This window comes from Hordeum vulgare, chromosome 3H (assembly GCF_904849725.1).
Source record: "Hordeum vulgare subsp. vulgare chromosome 3H, MorexV3_pseudomolecules_assembly, whole genome shotgun sequence".
Classification (NCBI taxonomy): domain Eukaryota; kingdom Viridiplantae; phylum Streptophyta; class Magnoliopsida; order Poales; family Poaceae; genus Hordeum; species Hordeum vulgare.
Window position 1 is genome coordinate 355,622,928 of NC_058520.1, and position 24,089 is coordinate 355,647,016.

General features: G+C 47.4%; 1 protein-coding gene across 1 annotated transcript in view; it reads left to right on the top strand.

Moving 5' to 3' along the window:
• The window catches only part of LOC123441757, an 83,668-nt gene extending 64,069 nt beyond the window's left edge, over nt 1-19,599 (top strand). The window contains exon 5 of the mRNA XM_045118011.1: nt 17,161-19,599. Coding sequence (XP_044973946.1) covers nt 17,161-17,502 — 342 coding nt within the window. The 3' untranslated portion in view covers nt 17,503-19,599. The remainder of the gene's footprint in view (nt 1-17,160) is intronic.
• Nucleotides 19,600-24,089: the final 4,490 nt, after the last annotated feature.

The following is a 24,089-nucleotide window of genomic DNA, read 5'->3' on the forward strand; positions in this document are numbered from 1 at the left end:
CGCCTACGAGCAGGAGTACTGGGAACGGCGTCGCGAGGAGGACACGCGCCGGCGCCGCGAGGAGCGGTTGGATAGACGTCGTCGGAAGGCTTTGGCGTGTGCGCAGGCCGACCTCGTCAATGCAGGCGGGAGTTCCTTCTTCACTGAAGAAGATGAACGATGGTTTGACATTTGGCTGTCAACCTCCGACGACACCGACGACGATGGTGGTGCAGATGACTGGAGCGACTAGGATTAGTATTTTTTTATCGAACTATCTAGCACCGAACTATCTATCTATGTTTTCGAACTACCTATCTAGTTGCTATCTATGTAAAATAACTTTGTATCTTTTTTATTTAAATGCAATCTATTTATTAAAAAAATTATGCGCGCTGCATTTTTTGACACTGCTGGAGCGGCGCGCGCTGCATTATAGCGCGGTTGTTGGAGCCAGCGCTGCGCGACGCGCAAAACTAGGCGACCAGCGCGCGGTAAAGTCGTTTTTTAGGCACGGTGTTGGAGATGCTCTGAGTGCGGGTCTGCCCTGAAAACGCCGAACCACCTGATCTTCAGTTGCCCCTTTGCGTGTGCTTTCCTGGCTGGGCTTGGGCTGGACACCACGGGGTGCTCGACTCGGGAGCTATACCTATTCGACGTCTCCCGCGTGGTCGGCCCTGCGTCCCCTCGAGCCTTTTCTTTGTTGTGTTGGTGGCACCTGTGGAAACGGGGAACGCAGTTGTCTTCAGGCGGGAGTCCCCCTTCCTTGTCACAACTTAGAAGGCCTGCCGCTATGACGCTGTGCTATGGCGCGACCGATTTCGATCTATTGTGCTGGATGGTCGTGCGGCGTTGCCACTGTATGATATATCAATAGATTCGGGTGGAAGAGTTCTGCCCCCACCCCCTTGAAAATTCAAAAAATAAATAAATCATAGAGTTGGCCGACCAATGGCATTTATATGGCCAATGCTATCTATCGCGTAGGTGGCTGGTAAGCGACCAAGTGTATACCCCTTCTCATTGGGTACACACTTTGGGCCGGTCTAACTAGCTCATTTCCTGTTTTAGAAGGCTCTATATAGCCTTGCCGGACTGATCTTTTATATATATTTTTTTTTCATCAGATTTCCTTTTTGCTTTGGGTTTTCTCTATTTTTTCCATGTTGGTCGTATTCTTTTTATTTATTTTAGTATTTTATTTTTGCAAACATTTTTTAAGAATTTTTTACATTTGTGAACTTTCTATATATTTTCGAATGTTTTTGAAATTTTGAACAATTTTTTGAAACCCGTGAATTATTTTGAATCAAAGATTCTTTTAAACCGAGGAACATTTTTTTCAAATTTGGGAACATATGTTGAAATTTATTAACATATTATTATTTTGTGAATATTGTTTTGGAACACAGGAACATGTTTTGGATTCGTTGAACCTTTTTGTAATTCACTATTTCTGTGAATATTTTTGTAGTTTACGAACATTTTTTAAACATTAGTTTTCGAATTCATGAACATTGTATGCAATAACATAAACATTTTCTTTTTAAAATATTACTATTTTTTGAAGTTATTTTAGTTCTGTATTTTTAAAATTTATATTATCTTAAAGAAGAATAAATAAAAATTGAAATTAATATAAAATCAAAAAATAAAAATGAAATAAAGAGTGAGCGTTGGCTTGTTCCCGAGCATGTAGCGCGACCCTTAAAAAAGCATGTACTCCCTCCCTTCCTAAATACTCCCTCCGTTTTAAAATTCTTGTCTTAGTTTTGTTTAAAAATTGATGTATTTAAATACTAAAACGTGACTAGATACATTCATATTTAGACAAATCTAAGACAAATTTTTTGAAATGAAGGGAATATAAGACATCTTAAAGATTTCATTGTAGGTTACATACGAAGTAAAATAAGTGAATTTGTACTTTAAAATATGTCTATATGCATTTGTATGTAGTATATACTAGAATTTCTAGATGGTTTTATATTTAGAAACGGAAGGAGTAGCACGTTAAATAGGGGGAGCACATTTTCTGCATTTCCTAAACGGCGTCTTAAGTGCTTTTTTACTTCTAAATTCTAGGATCAGCCCATCCCCCCTCCCCCCCCCCCCCCCCCTCTCTTCCTTTCTGTGATCAGTCAATTTACGTTTTTTTTCTTATTTCGTCCAAACTACCAAATAATTGCGTCAGTGAAGGATAAAACTTTGGACCTCATGTTTCGGTAGTTAATGGTGTAACCAACTTGGATGCCTCGTCTTATTATTTTTCTTTCTTCTAAATATTGTGAGTCTAATTATAGCAGTTTTCAACTTGGACTGTTTTTTTTCTTTTTCTTTTTCTTGTGTTGCTGGATTGTTTTTATTTGGTTTTTTATTTCACTTTTTTTTCTTAAATTCCTGATTTAAGAAAATAGATAATTTTTTTTGAAATTCAATAATTGTTTTCAAAGTCTATGATTTTTTTAACTCACTAGACTTATTAAAAAATCATTGAAGTTTTCTTTAGATGTTGTGATTATTCTTTTAAATATGGTATTCTTTTAAATTGATGAATCGTTTTTAGATTCAATGAAAAATTTCAAATCTGATGTAAAAATTTAAAATTTGATTGAATTTTTCAAAACTTGACGTTTTAAAAAAAATCAAGGAACCTAGTTTCTAACTCATATTTTTTTTCTTTTTTTATATGCCATCCGTCGGTCCCCCGTCCCCTCGAGTCGCTCCCAGGCGACGCCAGAGGAACCCCAGCGTCGCTGCCGCTGCTGCACCTCTCCCTGCTCCCATTCGCCGCCACTGCCGTCGGCCTTCGCCGCGGTGGCGGCGGGCCCCGCTGCAGAAGGTGGCGAGGATGCTCTCTCCCTCTCCCAGGGCGACGTTGGAGGCTGGCCCCATTGACTGGGACAGCGGCGGCTGGCGGACCAGCGCGAGGAGGCTGGGGGGGCGACCCCGAGACGAGTGGGCCGGCGCGTGGCGTCTCGGGTGGCCCGTGCTCGATGGTGGCGATGGCTTCGGCCACTTGGTTGGTGTGGCTTTGCTGGATCTGGGTTGGGGCGCCTGGATACGTGCGCGGGATGGCGGGGCTGCGCCAGCGGCCGTGGGCAGCTTGTGGCGTGTTGGTGTGGTGGTGAGGCGTGGAGGCCGCAGTTTTCTGGTGGGGTGTGGCTGCAGGCTCGGGGCGGCTCGGGCGCGAAGCGTCGCCGGAGGTGTTTCAGACGGAGACCGCGGCTCGCGAGGGGCTTCCCCCCGTCTGGTTTGGCTCGGCCTGGGGCGGGCGTAGGCTGGGCAGAGGCGGGTGGCATCACGGATCTGGCCGGGTTGGTCTCGTACGGAGGTGTGGAGGATAGCAGCGCAACGACGCTGCATGTGGTGGCTGAAGCGGGGCGGCTACGATGGCATGAGGTGCCGCGGTGGTTTTTGCTGGTCATGTGTGGCTGGTGGTTGGCGGCGGCAGGCTCTCTAGTGCATCATGGATTCTTGTGAGGGACGTCGGCGAGATGCGGCGATAATGGGTTTGGTGAGCTCCGGGCGAAAGCCTAGCATGACCATGATTGATGCCGGCGGCGACAACGTCTTTGGAGGCGTCGTCGAGTGAAGACCCTTCACCTCCCTTGTCGCCTCAATCAAATTCCGGGTGAAAACCTTAGCTCTGGCCTTGGCCGCAGCGGGCATCGACGTGTTCGGTCGCTTCCTCCATGGGGGCGATGCCTTTGGAGGTCCAGTCCCTTGTCAGATCTGGTGGCTTGGAGTTTTGTCGTCGGCCAGGTGTGTGCGCGGCCTCTGGGCCGGTGTGGAAGTCAGAGCGGCGGCTTCAGAGATTTCCTTTGGGTCTGGTGTTGCCTTTCTTCGCTTGGGCGGCAAAGCCATCGGCTCGGCTGGATCGTGGCCTCGGGGCCAGTGTGGATGTCGAAGTAGCGGCTCCGGAGATGGTTGTAGGATGTCGGCTTGGTTGCTCGGGTGACAAAGCGGGTGGCTTGCCCGGAGCACGACCTTGGGGTCGGCGTGTGTTCTTGTTGGTTGTAAGTCGGAGCGGCGGCTTCGGAAAAGGGTTGTAGGGTGTCGATTTCGGTTGCTCGGGCGACGGAGTTGGTGGCTCGTTGGATGCGTGGCCTCGGGGTCGGTGTGTGGGTCGTTCTTGTATCGGTTTTCGACCAGTTTTCCTTATTAACTGGCCAATTCTTCTTCTTCTATATGAAAAGGCAGAACTCCTCCTGGTTCCTAAAAAAACTCATGATTTCTTTTCAATTTTGTGCTTGTTTCCAAATTCCTGAACGGTTTTAAATCTTTTCAAATAATTTCAAAATATTTGAACTTTTTTATAAAAACATGAACTTTTTTTGAATTCATAAACTTTTTCAATTTGGTGAACTTTTTTTTGAATATACAAACTTTTTTTGCATGTTCGATAACTTTGTTTAAAATCTATGACCTCTCAAACTTGGTTCACATTAAAAAACACATTGTCCAGAATGTTTTAAATAATTCAAAAATATAAATTGTAGAGTATAATGTGCAATAAATAGCGCAAATACAATTGTTCTTAAAAGGTCCATGATGTAAACAGTTGTTAGCACTTGGAGCATCTCCAGCTGTTCGGCCCCAGAGGCATGAAATAGCACAGCCTGGGGGCCGCTCCGGCGAAAAACTCGCCCTGGGGGGCTCGGGTTCGCAGTCCCCCCCTTCCCCAATGGGCACCCAAGAGGGTTTAAAAAAAATGTAAAATCGCCCCAAATTTGGCCAAAATTCATACGAAATTGAGACAAAGTTCATAGATTGATTAAAATTTGTACAAAAACTGAAAAAACATAATTAAACATTAAAACTAAACTAAAACGAGGTAAAGTCGTCGTCGCTAGTCGCCGCCGCCTTCTACATGCCGAGAAGCTTGTAGAAGGCGGTGTAGTCGTCGTTGTCGTTGTCGCCGTGTCGGCCGCGGGGCTCGACATCGTTTGTGGCGGCGAGCTGGTCGGCGTGAAGGCGGTCAAAGAACGCTGTCCAGAGCGCGTCGCTGTCGGGGGCGTACCGTGGGAGATTGCGCAAATTCTCCGACAGGTCGGACCTAATGCGCGCAATCTTCACCCGTCGCTCAGCTCCGGTGGGCGGTGGCGGCACCGGAACGCCGCCGGCGCGGAGCCTCCAAGATCCCGACACCCTCATGTCAGGTGGCGCCGGGTATTCCGGCTCGTAGAGGAGGCGGGCCTCATCCTCGCGAAGGTGCCGGCGGCCGAAGCCATTGGCGGCAGCTCCATCGTCAGGGTATCGCTCGGACATTGTGGAGAAGAGGAGAGAAGGCGAAGAGGGCCGATGGCGAGAAAGGACGGTGATGAAGAAGAAGAGGGGAGAGCGTCGACCGTGAGAAGTGCGAGGCCACCGGTGGGGTTGGATCGCCTTATATAGCCGCAGGTGGCCGAGCATGCAGAGCGTCGGCATGTAAACGCGTGGCAGGAACCGACGGGACGTGCGTCGCCGTGCCTTCACTGCGATACCCGTGAATCAATGAAAGGCTAACCGACGGCGCAGCCTTGAGAGGATCGATATGGTTGGCTAGAGGGGGGGGGGGGTGAATAGACAACGACCACTTTTTAATTAATCTTAACAAGTTAAGGTAAACACTATACGGGTTCACAAATAATATGACAATGAGGTGAACCCTATAGAAGCTAACAACGAGAGTTATTAAGACAAGTAAGATATAGTCACAAGCATAAGCAAATACAAAGTAAAGGGTAGAGATAACCACAAGTGGAACCGATGGAGACGAGGATGTGTTACCGAAGTTCCTTCCCTTTGACAAGAAGTACGTCTCCGTTGGAGCGGTGTGGAGGCACAATGCTGACCAGGGGCGGTACTACCGCTGGCTAGCGGTACTACCGCTAGCAGTCGAGTGGTACTACCGCTGGAACCAGCGGTACTACCGCTGGGGACCATTTTGCAGAAATACTCAAGATGAAATAGGCGAGGGCCGCTCCAAACATAAGGAAGGGGAGAATGTGAAGTGTGCGTGTGCAAAGATAGATTCCACCCAAACCTTTCCACTACGGATCCCCTCTTAATAGTACGGCTTTCCTATGACTCAAATAAAGAGAATCGTAGAGAGCGCCGTGCTTCCGTTCCTGGAGAGAGGAGACGTGTCGTCTTGTGCCGTTGACGTGTGTTACCTGAAACCTTGACACACACGGTTAGTCCTGTACGATACTGTCATCAATCACCAAAATTACTTAGGCATAAACTATGCCCCAACAATCTCCCCTCAAATATTTCCTTCATGCCATCCAAGAACTAGTCATAGGATCAAAAATATGAGTCCAATCCCCAATGCTCCTAACCCTAGAATACGACCAACAACAAAATAGAAGAAGGGAGGAGCCTTTTTACCGGGATTCATGGCTTTGGAGGAGGAAGAAGAGATGAAGCAACCCTTCCACACCAACGGGGAGAAGGAGCTCCACGAAGTGAGATCCAATCAGGGGGTTTTCGGGCTAAGGGAGGGAGGAGCCGCGAGGAAGAAGAAACAGATGAGAAAATCGGGCTCCCCCTCCCTTTATATAGCCAAAGGGGTACGGGCCAACGGTAGTACCGCTGGGGTCCTGGCGGTAGTACCGCTCCCCCTCGAAACCCTAGAAATTTTCTAGCCGGTCGTGTTAGATTTTGAATCCTGGCGGTAGTACCGCTGGGGTCCTGGCGGTAGAACCGCTACCCTGGCGGTACTACCGCTGTACATGTTTCAACACGGCTAAGGAAAAGGGGGAACATGGGCACATGACAAGTGAGTAAAAAAGAGATGGCATACAAGAAAATGTACTGACTTGTCATTGTATATCCTCTCCTTTATACGCAAGAGAGGATGGAGGGGCGGTGGCCGAGGCCACCTATGTTTGAGACAATGGTATGACACCGCGAAGAATTATCCTTGGGTTCATGACCAATGCTCGTCTTTGAAGCACAAGTACCATTTGACAATGGCTAAAGTGAAAGACTAGATTGATTTACGCATAATGGGGGGATGGAGAGTTCATTGAGAGAACAACACTCCCCCTATGTCCATGCCTACATCTAGACCAAGATGGAATGTAAAGTGAGGTGCAATATGCCTAGTTTCAATCCACATTACTTGAATCAATGATATTTAGCTCATGCCTTAACTCCCGGAACCTTGCTTCATCTAGAGGCTTAGTGAAAATATCTGCAAGTTGCTCTTCAGTGTGGATGAAGTGAACCTCAATATCACCTAGCTTGATATGTTCACGGATGAAGTGATGACGAATATCAATATGTTTAGTTTTGCTATGTTGCACTGGGTTGAGGGAAATCTTGATGGCGCTTTGATTGTCACATAGAAGAGGCACTTTGTCACATGTGACACCATAATTCTTTAAAGTTTGCCTCATCCATAGCAATTGTGTACAACAACTTGCAGCTGCTACATACTCAGCTTCGGTGGATGATAAGGAGACACAGTTCTGCTTCTTTGAAGACCAACTTACCAAAGAGCGACCAAGGAATTGGCATCCTCCAGATGTTGACTTTCTCTCCACACAATCTCCAGCCCAATCTGAGTCAGAATAGCCAACTAGATCGAAGTTTGCTCCTTTGGGATACCAGAGGCCAAAGTTTGGGGTATGAGCCAAATATCGAAAGATTCGTTTGACAGCCATGTAATGACTTTCTTTTGGTGCGGATTGAAACCGTGCACATATCCCTACACTCAACATAATATCCGGTCTAGATGCACAGAGGTAAAGGAGGGATCCAATCATGGAGCGGTATACCTTTTGATCCACTGCTTTACCATTGGGATCACTGTCAAGCTTGCATCTGGTTGGCATGGGGAACTTGACCGGTTTGACATCTTCGAGCTCAAACCGTTTGAGCATGTCTTGAGTGTACTTGGCTTGTTTGATGAATATCCCTTCTAGACCTTGCTTAATCTCGAACCCGAGGAAAAACTTCAACTCTCCCATCATGGACATCTCAAACTTCTCAGTCATTAGCGCAGCAAATTCTTCATTGAATGAAATGTTAGGAGAGCCAAAGATAATATCATCAACATATAGTTGGCATATGAACAAATCCCCTTTAACCCTCTTAGTAAAAAGAGTGGGATCAATCTTCCCAATTTCAAACCCACGATCTTGTAACAACTCAGTAAGGTACTCATACCACGCGCGTGGGGCTTGTTTAAGGCCATAGAGTGCCTTATTGAGTTTGTACACATGATTGAGGAGCTTGGGATGTTCGAATCCCGGGGGTTGTTTGACATATACCAACTCATTCAAAGGACCATTAAGAAATGCACTTTTCACATCCATTTACTGTAATTGAAGTTATGATGAGAAGCAAATGCAAGTAACATGCGAATAGATTCTAGACGAGCAACAGGGGCAAAGGTTTCACCGTAGTCGATACCCTCGACTTGGGAGTAGCCTTGAGCCACCAATCTTGCCTTGTTTCGAATCGCAATTCCATTTGCATCTTGCTTGTTCTTAAATATCCATTTGGTCCCAATGACATTATGTTCCTTCGTTGGTCGAGGCACTAAATTCCAGACTTGGTTGCGCTCGAAGTTGTTTAGTTCTTCGTGCATGGCCATAAGCCAATCCTTATCATCGAGCGCTTCCTGTACCTGTTGAGGTTCACAATACGAGACAAACGCGTGATGCTCACAATAATTCCAAAGCTGTTGACGGGTAGATACTCCCCTTTTTAAACTGCCAATAACATTCTTCATAAGATGTGACTTGGCTCTCAGCTTGTTCGCATTCTTGGCTGCTCGACGCTCCAAGAGTTCTTCGTTAGATAACGGAGGAGCATCGACTTGTTTCTTTTGTTTGCCCTTGCGTCTTGAGCCGGTTGTTGGAGCTCCAGACGGGAATTGTGAGACAGTCTCCTGATCATCTTGTCCTTCGACTTGAGCAGGTTCACTAGTTTGATCTTGTATTAGTGGTTGCTCTTGATCTTGATCTTGTACTGGTTCAGGGTCTTGAAGTAGTGCTTGAATATCATGGGGCATATCACCATTGTTAGGCAATTGATCTTGACCGTGAGCTTGATCAACTTGTTGAGAGTCTTCTCTTTGTTCATCGGAAGCATGTGGGGCTTGTGGGGGTGATGGCTCCACTTGAGTAGAGCATTGTCCTTCTCCTTCGGCCACAAGGGGTTCCTCAATGGGGAGTATTTGACCAATCCACATTCTTCTTATGGCTTCGGGAGGAATTTCATCACCTATATCACAAATACCACTTTGCTCCACTTGGGAGCCATTATTTTCGTCAAACTCTACGTTACACGTCTCCTCAATTAGTCCGGTGGACTTGTTGAGGACACGGTAAGCATGAGAGTTTGTAGCATAACCAACAAAGATACCCTCATGTGCTCTAGAATCAAATTTAGCTAACCGAGCTCCCTTTTTAAGAATGAAACACTTACAACCGAATACCCGGAAGTACTTGAGATTTGGTTTGTTTCCAGTTAGAATCTCATACGGAGTCTTGTTCAAGCCTTTGCGGATGTAGAGCCGATTGGACGCATGACATGCTGTGTTGATGGCCTCTGCCCAGAAGTTGTATGGAGATTTGAATTCTGCCATCATTGTTCTTGCAGCGTCTATCAAGGTCCGGTTCTTCCTTTCTGCCACGCCGTTTGCTGAGGGGTATATGATGCAGAATATTGGTGCTTTATTCCCTCATCACCTAGAAACTCATCTAAGGTGTAGTTCTTGAACTCGGTGCCGTTGTCACTCCTAATCATCAAGATCTTTGCTTCATGTTGACGTTGCGCTTCATTAGCAAAGTTGATGATCGTTTGTTGAGTTTCACTCTTTCTTTTGAAGAAATATACCCAGGTATATCTTGAGTAGTCGTCAACAATCACTAAGCAATATTTTCTGCCTCCAAGACTATCAAATGTTGGAGGACCAAACAGATCCATATGGAGAAGTTCCAATGGCCTCTTAGTGTAGATAAGAGTCATTGGACGATGAGCAGTTTCATGAATCTTTCCTTCAATGCAAGCACTGCAAACACGATCTTTAGCAAAGCTCACATTTGTTAGTCCACGAACATGGTCCCCTGTCAGAAGACTTTGCAAAGATCTCATACTGACATGAGCTAAACGGCGATGCCAAAGCCAGCCCACGTCAACTTTAGCCATTAAACATGTCGCAGTCTTAGTGGGTCGCTTTGAGAAGTTCACCACATAGAGACCATTTTCGACATGTCCAACATAGGCTACTTTAAGTGTCTTGCTCCTTAGGAGGACCACGGTGTCGATATTAAAGAATGTGGAAAAACCCATGATTGCAAGTTGACGAACCGAAAGTAAATTGTAGGCAAGTGACTCAACAAGCATGACCTTCTCAATAGATAAATCTTGAGAGACGACCACCTTACCAAATCCCAATACCTTTGACGAGGATGCATTGGCGAATTGGACATGGGTGGGCATAGATGGAGAAGGATGCACATCCACCACTAAGTCCTTGCTTCCGGTCATATGATTTGTTGCTCCACTATCGAGCAACCATGACACCCCACCGGAAGCAAACTCCTGCAATAGATCAAGGCTTGGTTTTAGGTACCCATTTTTTAATGGGTCCTTTCATGTTAGAGACAAGGGTCTTAGGAACCCAGATAGCCCATTCAATATCTTCATCGTAGGAACCAACAAATCTGGCATAAACATGCCCATCACTACCACAACATAACACATAAGAGGAATTGAGTTTGTCGGCTGTGTTAGTAGGAGCGGTTTTGCCCTTCTTGGGGTTCCCATAGTCCACCTTGTTCCTGTTCACCTTCTGAGTCCCCTCACCCTCTTTGACAAAGATGTCCATGAGGGTGAGAGATTGTTTGTCCTTGTTCTTCCTTTTACCTTTTGACTTGGAGGTAAGTCCAAGTCCTTCCTTTCCTACAACACCCTTTTGAGTGCTCAAATGATCGTTCAGACTCTTCTCACCTTGTCTGCATGCCACAAGGCCCTTCTCAAGTTTCTCCTTTAACTTGGCATTTTCCTCCACAAGATGAACATGCTCACAACAAGGGTTAGTTGCACAAGTATTATCAATTAACACAAAGGGAGGACAAGTAGAGATCTCCTTGGTAAGCTTTGCTTGGAGTTGATCATGAGACTCTTTCAGAGAGAAATGAACACCTTTCAAGGCTTTGTGGGCCTTGTCAAGTATGTCAAACTCTTCTTTGAGTCTGTCACGGCCAACTTCAAGAGCATACTTTTCAGATTTAAGCATGCGAGTAAGAACAACATCATGATCTAGTTTCTTTTGCATTTTAGCGCAGTCATCGTTATATGACTCCTCAAGAGCCAAACGAAGAGTGCGCTCTTCTTCTAGAGCACTAGATAATTCGGCAATTTCATCGGCATAGTCACGGCTATGTCCCTGAAGCTCGGAGATGGTCTCCTCATGAGACTCAATGAGGTCAGTGGCCTCACCCAGTTGTTCCAAGAGAGCAACAAAGTGCTTCTTGGGTTCTCCCTTAATAGTGCATAGAAACTTATCAAGATCATGCTCATTAAGTTCTCCAACATCACTATCTTCTACACAATTTAACAATGAAGGAGCAGAAGCAATGTTGGTCTTAATGATGGGAGTTACCTGCTTGGTACCTTTTGCCATGAGGCACTTGGTGATGTGGTTTTCGTTGGGGGCGTTGAAGAGAGACACCTTCTGGGAAGAGGTAGTGGCGATAGAAACAGTTGCCGTTGCAACCGTATCATCATCATCGCCATCATCATCAGAAGGATACTCCTCCAGGGCCACCATCTCTTTTGGGTGAGGTTTCTTCACAAAGTTGTTCTTGATTGGAAATGATTTGGTTTTGTCTTTGCGAATGAGCTTGCCTCCGTTGTCTTCCCTCTTCTCATAGGGACATTCTGCCACGAAGTGACTCACGTTGCCACAGTTATAACATGTCCTCACTCGTTGTTTGGGTTTGAATCCACTCGAGTTGTTCTTGTTGAAAGTGGGTCTTGAGTTCCTTTTATTTCCCCAGAATTGCCTTGATGCAAGAGCCATGTGCTCATGATAAGCATACTTTGTGTCTTCAGGGCAGCTCTCCTCTTCCTCATCATCTTCTTCTTCTTCAAGCATTGCTCTTGCTTTCAACGCAAGGTTGGGTGAAGTGGTTTTTGATCGGACACGAGCAAGTGCATTGTCGGCTGTTTCGTTCATGATTGACATTGCAATGAACTCATCCAACACTTCACTGGAAGACAATGAGTAGAAGTCTGGCCGCTGACGAATGACAGATGACATGGCTTTATTGAAAGGCATGATGGCTTTGAGAAACTTGCGCTTGACCCATGTATCATCCACATCCTTACTCCCATGATCCTTTAGTGCCACAGCAATAGCAGTCACCCTCCGATAGAGGTCACGAGGGTCCTCGTCTTCCTTCATCACAAACTCATCGGCCTTATCAAGTATCACTTCATAGTTGGACCGTTGAATACTTGAGCTTCCCTTGTACAGTACCATAATATGCTCCCAACAATCCTTGGCCAATGTGAAGGGACGCAAGTGAGGAAGATCTTCAGGTGGCACAGCAGACTGGAGAATAAACAACGCAGAGTGATTATATTGATTGTCTGCATCTTCTCTTGGAGTGAGGTTGCTTGGGTCATGGGGATAATATCCTTGCTCGATAATTCTCCACAAGTTTGTTGAGCTGTGATTCAAATGATACTTAATAGAAAATACCCAGTTAGCAAAGTCACCTTTCACAAGTTTAGGAGGAGGACCAACAGGATTAAGACGAGGTGCGAGAACGGGTCCTCCATATGTCATGGGAGGTGGAACCGAAGCATATGTTCCAGTCCCATCCTTTTCGTGAGGTGAAGCAGGTTGCATACCTTTGGCCGCTTCCTTAGAGGAGTTGGCCTCCGAATCGGAAATGGTGGGTTTAACCACTAAAGCCGGTTGGGGTGAACTTTTAAGACCATCAATTAATTCTTTAAGCATGGTTTTGACTTCGCTCGTCAAGAACGTCTTGAGGGTTGCCATAGCCGTATTCAAGTCGTCCCTTGTGACCGAAGTCAAGTCCATGTCCTCGGGTTGCCCACGGTTAACTTCCTCTCCGCCTTCCATACTCTTCGGGTGGTTAAACCCTTAATAAAGAGACGTGGCTCTGATACCAATTGAGAGGATCGATATGGTTGGCTAGAGGGGGGGTTAATAGACAACGACCACTTTTTAATTAATCTTAACAAGTTAAGGTAAACACTATACGGGTTCACAAATAATATGACAATGAGGTGAACCCTATAGAAGCTAACAACGAGAGTTATTAAGACAAGTAAGATATAGTCACAAGCATAAGCAAATACAAAGTAAAGGGTAGAGATAACCACAAGTGGAACCGAGGAGACGAGGATGTGTTACCGAAGTTCCTTCCCTTTGACAGGAAGTACGTCTCCGTTGGAGCGGTGTGGAGGCACAATGCTCCCCAAAAAGCCACTAAGGCCACCGTATTCTCCTCACGCCCTCGCACGATGCAAGGTACCGTGATTCCACTATAGGTGCCCTTGAAGGCGGCGACCGAACCTTTACAAACAAGGTTGGGGCAACTCCACACAAAGCTTGGAGGCTCCCAACTAAACCACGAAGCTTCACCACAATGGAATATGGCTTCAAGGTGACCTCAACCGTCTAGGATGCTCAAACACCCAAGAGTAACAAGATCCGCAAGGGATTGGCGGGGGAATCAACTTTCTCTTGGTGGAAGTGTGGATCTAGGCCTTCTCAACCAATCCCTAAAGAATCAACAAGTTTGATTGGCTAGGGAGAGAGATCGGGCACTTTTGAGCTTGTGGAGCAACAATGGAGCTTAGAGAGGTAAGAGATAGGGTTCCTTAGCTAGAAGAACCCTTTATATAGTGGGGGGGGGGAAATCAGACCGTTTTCCCACTCTCTGCCCGAAATCCAGCGGTACTACCGCTGAGCAGGAGCGGTACTACCGCTGCCTGGCGGTACTACAGCTGGCTGCAGCGGTACTACCGCTGGGCCTCCAGCGGTACTACCGCTGGCCCCTTGGTAGTGCACAAGCACTACTACCGTCGGGAAAGTCTTCGCAAAAGGGTCCGTCCACGAACTACCGCTAGGTAGGTGGAACAAAGCACCTGGAGCGGTACTACCGCTGACCAGGGGCGGTACTACCGCTGGCTAGCGGTACTACCGCTGGCTGCAGTGGTACTACCGCTAGCAGTCCAGTGGTACTACCGCTGGAACCAGCGGTACTACCGCTGGGGACCATTTTGCAGAAATACTCAAGACGAAATAGGCGAGGGCCGCTCCAAACATAAGGAAGGGGAGAATGTGAAGTGTGCGTGTGCAAAGATAGATTCCATCCAAACCTTTCCACTACGGATACCCTCTTAATAGTACGGCTTTCCTATGACTCAAATAAAGAGAATCGTAGAGAGCGCCGTGCTTTCGTTCCCGGAGAGAGGAGACGTGTCGTCTTGTGTCGTTGACGTGTGTTACCTGAAACCTTGACACACACGGTTAGTCCTGTACGGTACTGTCATCAATCACCAAAATTACTTAGGCATAAACTATGCCCCAACAAGCCTTCGCATTGATTCCCGTGTGAAATCGAGGCGATGAGGACGACGACCGCGCGGCGAGTCGCTGACTCGATGGGAACAACGTTTTTTCGCGCCAAAACATTTTTCGCCGACGTCCCCGGGGCGACCCCTAGCGCGCTAGGTTCGGTCTGGGACCGCCGAGGCCAATTTCGACCCGAGCCGACGAAAAAGGCCTCCAAAGGACGCGACTGGGCCGATTTCACACCGCCGGCGCAAATAAAGTCGCCCGGGAGGGCGTGTTGTGAGGGGGGGGAGTGGAGATGTTCTTAGTTGCTCCATTGGTTAGCATGACGCCTACTCGAGTGCGACGGTGCAAAATAAATTCCTCGTCTGTATCCATTTCTAGCGTGCTTTTCCGCGTTGCGCTGCAGGTTCATGGGCTAGCCCACGAGGGGCTGGAGTGAGAGCGAATTGCCTTCCGCGGTGCTGAAGCGACGGAATAGGAGGTCCGCATGATTTGGTCAAATTGGGCCCAAATCAATTTATACATTTGCAACTTTATTATTTAGTTGTATCTTTTTTATCTAAAAGGAAATAGGCGTGGCTTCATTGTTTAGTTTTGAACCTACGTGGCTTCGTTATTTAGACGTAGCTCCATTTTATCTTCCTTTCAAAAAAATAAGGAGACTGCTACGCGTCGGTCGGCGAATCTTTTTAAAAGATCCGCCGCCTTGCGAGCTGTCGGATTCAACAGGGTGTATATTTTTCTACTTTGCAACACAGACCTTGTTGCAGAAACTTTTATAACAAAGGTTTTGTTACAGAATTTTTATGCAACAAAGGTTGTGTTGCGGATTTTTTTTTGCAACAAAGACTGAGTTGCGATTTTTTTTGCAACATGAGCTTTGTTTCGAAAAAAACACAGATAATGTTGCAAAAAAATATTTGCAGTTTTTCTTTGTTTTCTTTTTTTGCAACATAGGTGTTGTTGTAAAGGGTAAATTTATAGCACACGTGATGTTACGGAAAGATAGGTGTAAAGTATGCGTACACGCATCGTACAGAGGAGGCGGCAGATCGTTCGTGTGTGATCTGCCGACTGAAGGTAAGGGTGTGTTTGGTAGCATGCACAAGGGTGCATGAGACTAAAAAGTTCCCTCCCCAACCCACTTTTACATGTTTGGTAGGTTGTATGGGCTCTCCTCAGCATAGTCCACTTGATGTAAAAAAACGTCCAGAACGAGGCTGAGGAGAGCACCCGCGTAGAGGCGAGCTGGGCTCAGCATAGCTCTGTTCGACCCAGTGCCCGAGCCCACGCAGCGCTCCCCTCCCCTCGTCCTCCTCCTCTCCTCCCGACCTAGCCCCCTCCTCCTCCAGCTCCCGACCTAGCCGCAGCCGCCCCTCCCCGCCGTCCGGCCGGCCCGCCGGCCCCTCCCCGCCGTCCCGCCGGCCCGCCGTCGCCTCCCCAGCACAGGTATAGCCACCCTCCTCTTCCCCCTCCCCTCCGCGAGGCCGAAGCCTCCACCATCCACCGCTCCCCCTCCCCCTCCGCCAGGAGCAGGCCGTCGGCTTGCCGGCCCGCTGGCGCCTCCACCATCCACCGCTCCCCCTCCACTATCCACGATCCATCGGCTGGCGCCTCCACCCCTCCCCCTCCGCTGGCGCCTCCACCATCCACCATCCACCGGCTGGCGCCTCCACCATCCACCGCTCCCCCTCCCCCTCCGCTGGCGCCTCCACCATCCATCATCCACCGACTGGCGCCTCCACCCCTTCCCAGCATAGTTACGTTTTTTGCATATTTTGCTACTAAGATTGAATTTGTTTGTATTATAATAGATGGATGAGATGGCAAGAAAACGAAGGCAGCTAATTGTGAGAGAAGTCGGTCTAGTGATTGGGTGTTATGCTTACATGATGGTCATGTTTAGAAGGGCTAGACAACAAACACCGCGGATAACCGTGGGCAGCATGGCCGATCGTGCCATATCTAGAGAGTCTAATTGATGTTAGTTGATGCTTGTTGAAACTATCCCTTTTGGTTATGGTTATTATGTCTGATGTAATATGAATCTACTCGTACACTGCTACAATTTATGGTTATTATGTAATATGAATCTACTCGTGTACTATTACAAATTATGTTATTATATGTGTTATGTCAATTGTTGATTTTCTCGTCATGATAATATCTTTGTCGGAATTGTTCCCTAAAATGTTGATATGTTGTGTCAATATTGTCTTGGCGTCAAAAAATATATTCATGCAACCTAGCTCAGATACATGCTATCAAACACAGTCTTGACATAACATGTCTCGTTTGATGCAGCCTACCAAACACAGTCTCAGTTCAACATGCGTCAATACATACACTGCTACCAAACAACTGCAGTTGCATGTACTGAGCATGTTTATACTCAACATGTTTCAAATGGGAACAACTAGCATAGGATGGGAACTGCTTCCAAACACACCCTAAGTATTTCCAAAAAATAACTTCATTTTAACTATTTTGTTTCCCGTTGAAGCCAGGCATCCAAGGCTCCAAGCTTCATTTGTTTTTATGTTTTCATGGATGCAAACGGAACAACTTTCATTGTACGAAAGCATTTTCCAATGATTTGTTATGTTGCTGGATGGCAGGCTGTTGTCCAACTTCTCGGTGAGCTTCTCGATCGTGTCTGTCCTCACGGGCATCACTACGTTATATGGGACCGGTCTCCAATTCGGTGGGCCGGTGACCATGGTGTACGGCTGGCCAATTGCCGGTACCTTCACCATCATCGTCGGCCTAGCCATGGCCGAGATCTGCTCCGCCTACCCTACCTCCGGAGGACTCTACTTTTGGAGCGCCAGGCTCTGCAGCGAGCGACGTTGGGGCCCCTTCGCCTCCTGGCTCACCGGATGGTAAGAGCAACTTTAACGGATCGACTTAAACATATAATGTTTTTTCTTTTTTATTTATTGTGTCGTCCGTCCGTTTAGCGTCCATCTGATTTATGATTTGGTTCGACACTACGTCCAACACGTCGACCTAAATTTACCCGTGTGACCGGCTTGCCGTTGTTTTTAAACAGATATGCACATATTTTTTCATAGTTTCAACCAAATCAAAATAGAAAGCATGGTTTCACAACCAAATAAATTTAGATAGTTTTACAAGTCAAATAAAAATTAAATTTGTCTCAAATACATGTAAAAAAAGATGCATCTATTGGTTGTCAACATGAGCCCACATATGCTCAGCCAAATCATTTTGTAGCTACATGTGAGTTTTTCATTCACGTATTTTATGATGAAATTGTATGAACTGTTCAAACATTACCGCTACTCCATGCTGAGGCACAACATTCTCACCCTGAAGCTGAAACCCTTGATCGTAGAGACGTATCAAACGGTCATCTTTTACGATCATATTGTCCATTCGAAATAATCATCGTATCCGATCATTGCTTCTCGAATACGGTTGAAAACATGCCTAGTCATATAAAAACGCCGTCGAAATTTGTTATGTTTGAACAGTGGGTTAGCGGCGTCGAAGTAGTCCTTTCAAAAAAGAAATAGTCGCTCTTTCGGTTGCGATTCAACGTAGGAATGTGTCTCGGGATGAAGCCACGGAACAACGAGCGTTGGCTATTGAGGTGATGATGGACCAACACGGCAGCCAAGATGACAAGGAATCGTCGGAGTCGCAAAGGATATTATGAAAAAAGAACTCCTCGACGGAGTTCATTTTGTATCTTGGCAAACTGTCGAACAGCTTGCGGGCGTCGACGAAGGAGTCGGCCAGGTGAAGGGAGGCGCACCTCCCTTGGACCAGGTGGCTGGCCTGGAGGCGTCCGACGAGCTTGCCGTCGTCAGGGCGAAGGAGCTGGCGGGTGCGGCGAGGTGACTCCTTGCTCGCGGCGACGTGGGGGAGGTGAAGCTGGGAAGCTTCAGATCTGCGTCGGTGAGACATTGATGGTGGCGACGTGGGAGGTGGTGACGTCGGGGGACATGTGTCGGCACCAGTTGCTGGAAGAGGCACCCAAAAAGTGGGCGGCGACAGCGATCGGCGTCGGCGACGAGGGTTTGTTGCCGATCTTGGGTGGGAGAGGATAACGAAAGTGCCACCGACTAACGGGCCATGGGGAAGAGTAGGCGGGCGCACGTTCGTTTTGTATCCATACCGACGCAAAAATGGTCAAAATTGGAACGGGAATGGACCGGCCAACGGACGAAAAGCGGACGCTCGTTCATTCGGATCGGCACGTTGGACCGATTCTTTTATCCGCATCGATCAAAACTGACACGTACATTTGGAGTTGCTCTAAGTTTACTTGTTTGCTTTCTGCAACTTGTTTCGTTTTATTCACATTTCTTTATTTAAGTTCATTTATATGTTTGCGTCGATCTCTTTCATGTCTATCTTGCATGTGCCGCAAATGGCAAAATTGGCATATGCATACAGTTTTCGTTTGCATATTCATGTCTATCTCCTTGGCTCCTTAATCGAGCAGCTCTCTTAGGATTCAGGCGGCGAAACTTGTCTCTCTGGCCTCTTATACCGAACAGCAGCATATAGTTCTCGTTTTGCTATCGTAACACGTACGACTAACTAGGGATAATCATCACGTGCTGGATCGACAATTGTAAGACGATATTTGGATTCGCAAAACAGACGTACCTGCTGTACTATCCTTTTTCTTGGAGGGGCGTAAGCCTGGATGCCGTGCACAACTAGCACGCGCGTGTGAAGCGTGCAAATCCGGCAATATCAACAAATTTGATTCCTGTGTTTAAAAAATTCATAAACTGAATTGTTTTTTAAAATTTCGTTCGGCTGACTCTTTTGTGAGGCGCCCGACGCTTAGACGTCACACTATACTGTGTGACGTCTTAGCCATAGGCGTCGCATCGCGGTCACGCTAGCGTCCGATCCCATCCACCCTTAATAGTGTGACGCCTAAGACTCAGGCATTGCACTTACGACAGTGTGACGCCGAACGCTTAGGTGCCACACCCCCACTTACCAATCGCCGCCCGCCCCCTCTCCCACCCTTCTGGCATGGCAATTGGGGTGGTGCCCTTCTCATAGGCGTCACACATGCCAAATTTCATAAGAAGTTAACAACTTGTGATTGACAACTTGACATTAACATATTGCATTTTGATCAATATTTTCATTTGAACTAGAGAGTAACAACAAATAATAAGCTTAATGTAAGTTTCAATAGAACCAAAAGTTTGATTTCATAGTAATACAAGTTCATCAACGAGTTAAACTAAAGACAAACATTGCTACTAGTTCAACAACTTAAAACAACGACAACACTACTACTCTGTTCATCGCGTCTTGTGGCCTCGTCCCCTCCTAGAAGGTAGCTTTCTTCTCACAACAGGTTGCGGTTCCTCCAACTCATCGTTATCGTCATCGTCCATACCTCTCATCCTTGTCACGTCTTCTATCATACGCGAGCCCTCGGAGACCGGGTTCTTTCCTTTGTTCGCATAGTCCGTCGGTGAGTACCGCTTAAATCCCCTCCTAGGCTTCAACATGTAAGCGGAGCGTTGGAAAGCCCCCAACGTCATCTCGTCATGAACCTTTAATATAAAAACAGTATCGTCATCATTTAGCGTGGTAGGAAGAGTTGAAAGTGCAGAACCTATGATGGTATGGCATACCTTTGAAGAGAACACATCATCCTCTAAATGAGCTACTGAGGTAATGTTACCATCGTCCATACGAGCTCCCGATGTATTTGAATCGTCTGGAGTATTCCTATGGGATGAACAGGATCTCGATGGTTCAGAATATTTGGGGTCACGGCAACCTAAAATGTTGGACAAGCGACGCAACTTCTTGCCCTGTTTCTGTAAGATGTCATTTGAAAGATGAATGAGATATAGAATGTACCAAATGTTGCATTGCTCGGCAATTTGTGAATTATGACACAACACCTTGATGAAAAGTTGAAGTGCAGATTCTCCCTTTTTTTCCTCTATGTGTTGTGTCTAGAATAGCCTCGGTTTCATGAGCTTGTTTCTTGATCTCTTTGCGCTATGATCACACGAAAATGACATGTAAGGCAAGCAAAGATGTGTAGTAATGTTCATAGATAACACAGGGAAGCACACTTACCACAAAGTTGAGCACTGGAGCAAAAGGCGTTTGGTACCCTTCGCGAATTAGCTTGTTGTATTCGCCATGGGCAAGTTCATCAATGCAGTGGGATCTTCCAATATGTACTCGTGAAAAGTCAGCGGACAAATCTCCACTCGAGTATTCTCCTGAAACCATCTGACGTAGTTGTTGAGCGCAAGTGGACAATGCTCGCGGACTTGGGTTCCTGGGGTACTCCTATCTTCCTCCACACTTTGCTCGAACATGGTGACATACTTTTTATGATGCTTACTCCAATCATTGATCTTTCGCTGCCTCCTCCTATCCAACCTACTTTTTACATACCTCATTATTAGCTCGCTCACAATTAGCTCGAACATAGTTCTTTATCATGCATGCTTTGTTACATGTGAAGTTGTGCGTCCGTGTCCACCCACTCCGGCGGGTAACCCTGAAACAACCCAAATTGATGAAACACACGATGCGGGAGATGAAACTCAACCGCCCAATTGCATATAATTGGGCAACACAATAGCCAAAGATGTTTTTCCTGCAAGCATATTGGATTCAGTTGGAACGTGTGTGCATCACCAAAAGCTTGCCCCAACACCATATGGTTGCCATTCCACCTATAACACAACACAAAAAGGCATCATTCATTTTTTCTTTCATTTAGGGAGTCAGCTCATTGAAGTTTACCCGCTCGGCGGTCAGCGAATCCATCTCGTTGGTGTATTGCTTGTACAAGATAATCACATCACTCATCACCTCCGATACCACGTCCCATTAGTAAGCCCACGTGGGAAGCCATACATGGTTGCCATGGTCATCCTAGTACTTGAATGCTACCTCTCTAGGGCGTCCAACAGGAAGGCGTTCCCAGCTCCATACAGAATGTAGGAGCATACAACCACCAATTCCGTCGTCTCTTGTGGACCTACGACAAGCTTCGTCCAACTACAAGTAAAGACAAACACGAATCAGTTAAGGGCCAAACAAAAACTTATTATGAACAATTTATTACCTGGCGGTACAAGTAGGCCAATGCGTCTGACCCCCAGCTGAACTTGTTGTCAAAAACTGTCAACGCCTTCAACCATATCCATTGAGCATTCTTTCCACTGCCTTCAGTGAAGATAGTCCTAGAGATAACATACCACATGTACACGCCAGCATAAGTCTGGATCACATCCTCATTGGCGTCCTCAGGACAATGAGCAAAGTTGGATGCAATCCAAGTGAAAGGAGCGCTAGCCGGGACTCTATCTTTCTTGCCTCCGGCTCTGGAGGTGGCATACCGATAAGGGCCTCCATTTGTTGTTGCCATCCCTCAGAATTAGTGCTCATACAAAGAGGCTTCCCCTCGATTGGAAGGGCGGTGATCATGGAAACATCTTGAAGAGTCACGGTCATCTCTCCGGTCCAGAGGTGAAAACTATGGGTCTCCGGCCTCAACTGTTGGTGCACCAGAGACTAGGGTTTCCTGTGGCCCAGACTTGTGCACGGGCACCGGCAACACCCCTCGCGACAGTACGCTAAGAGGACCGACGAGAAGATACCCCAGGCTCGCCAAGACCACACCCCACCAAAGATGTGAAGGACCAGCCGAGGCTACAAGGCCCCGACAAGCCCTCCTTGCCGGAAAGATGTCCGAGGCCCCGACAAGCCCTCCTTGCCGGGAAGATGTCCGAGGCCCCGACAAGCCATCCTTGCCGGGAAGATGGGCGAGGCCGCAGGCAAGGACGCCAGGCCGACAAGCTCCTTTCGCCCGCTAGGTGTCCCTCCTACCACAGTGCCACCGACTGCCACCGCTCCAGCGCATCCCTCATGCGCCAGCACAAAGTCCAGGTGTCAATACACCCGGGTACGTGTCGAAGCCACCTTGATGCTGGTCAGGGGGCCTGCCAAGGCATTTACTTCCCCCTGACACCACAATAGATAGATAAGTGGTGAACCCTGTTCACTATCAACCTGTGAGCACAGTGTTGGTGATCCCTTTGCCTATAAAAGGAGGCCCAATGCTCATTTCTAGGGGTTGGACCTTTTGGGATTAGACTCTTTGATCACCAGCTAAATTACTATAGCAAATAACCCTACAGTAAGCACTTAATACAAAAAAAGTAGGAGCAGGGTTTTTTACGCATCAAGCGGCCCGAACCTGGGTAAACAACCTTGCCGGTGGTGATCACTAGTTCCGCTCTTGGCGCCACCTCTCTCCCTGCGCCGAACGATCAAGGGATCCTTAGAGTTTCCCATAGGTGCCGTTTTTCCGACATCTTTGGCGCGCCAGGTAGGGGGAGTTGCTGAGAGCTTTTTCGCGGATTCGAGCAAGTTCCGCACCAGATCTTGGGAAGTTGAGCGCACTGCCGCGGTTCCCAAGGACGGAACGCACCGGTGGTCGCTCCAATTCACTAAGTCCTCCTAACGCCCCCGCGAGCGCGCCGCTGCGCAAGCGCATGCCAAGGAGGCGGAGACATCGAGCTTGATGGCATTAGGTTGATGCGTCGCTCCAGGACAGTGCGTTGCTGTCGAGGGTGTGCTTGGGGGCTTCGGCGAGGCCTCCGACGCATACTCCGGCTGACGCACCTCCGCGGAGTGATGCATAGCCGTCGAGGATGCGCCAACAGGCCCCGAAGCACAGGCACGCACTCGAGCGGAAGTGTTTTCCCCCTTGGAAGAGTCGCATCACCGCCGAAGATGCACTCGGGGGGCTCCGCCAGCACGGCCTGGCAAAAGAGAAAAAGGAGTTATGCTCCGGCAACCCCTTCCCTGTACGATATTCAAGGACTATCGGCAAGAACCTTGCCGGTGGGGAAGTTGCCCGGAGTGTGTAACATCCTGCTTGCCGGGGATCTGAGGCCCGACAAAAGATCCAGACGTCGCGAGAAGAAGTGCCGCGGCACAACAGATAAGTGATAGAGATTATAGATGAAATTTTTGAGTAGATAGGTTGTTTCCTTTCTAGAAATCCCAAACTTTGTTTGAGAAACCTGCACGTAGATGGAACCTTGCCAGGGTGAGTGCACCTTGGCTCTGTTTTGAACTCGTTCAACGACCTGAATGGCCACAGAGCGCCTTCACACTTTTTCGAACTTGTTCAACAGACCAAGCGGCTACGCAGCGCCTTATTTTGCCTCAAGCCGCGCTCGACGATCTAATGGTTGCACTGAGTGCATCAAAGAGTTTTTCCGATAATGACCCCTCCGATGAACTGCTAAGGATCTGTTCCTCAAAGCACTAGCGGCATGACCAGTCAGACCGGCAAGCTTCCGGAAAACGCAAGGGGTGTATCATACAAGGAGGGGAATCAGACACAAAGGAAACAACATTTCATTCATCTGTTTGGGACAAACTCAGACATGTTACATGGATGATTTTTACTACTCTAACCTATGATATTGTCTTTTGGCGAGGAACATGCTTGCCGGACAAAAGTTCAAGCAGACAAAAAGCGTGACGGTCCCCGGCG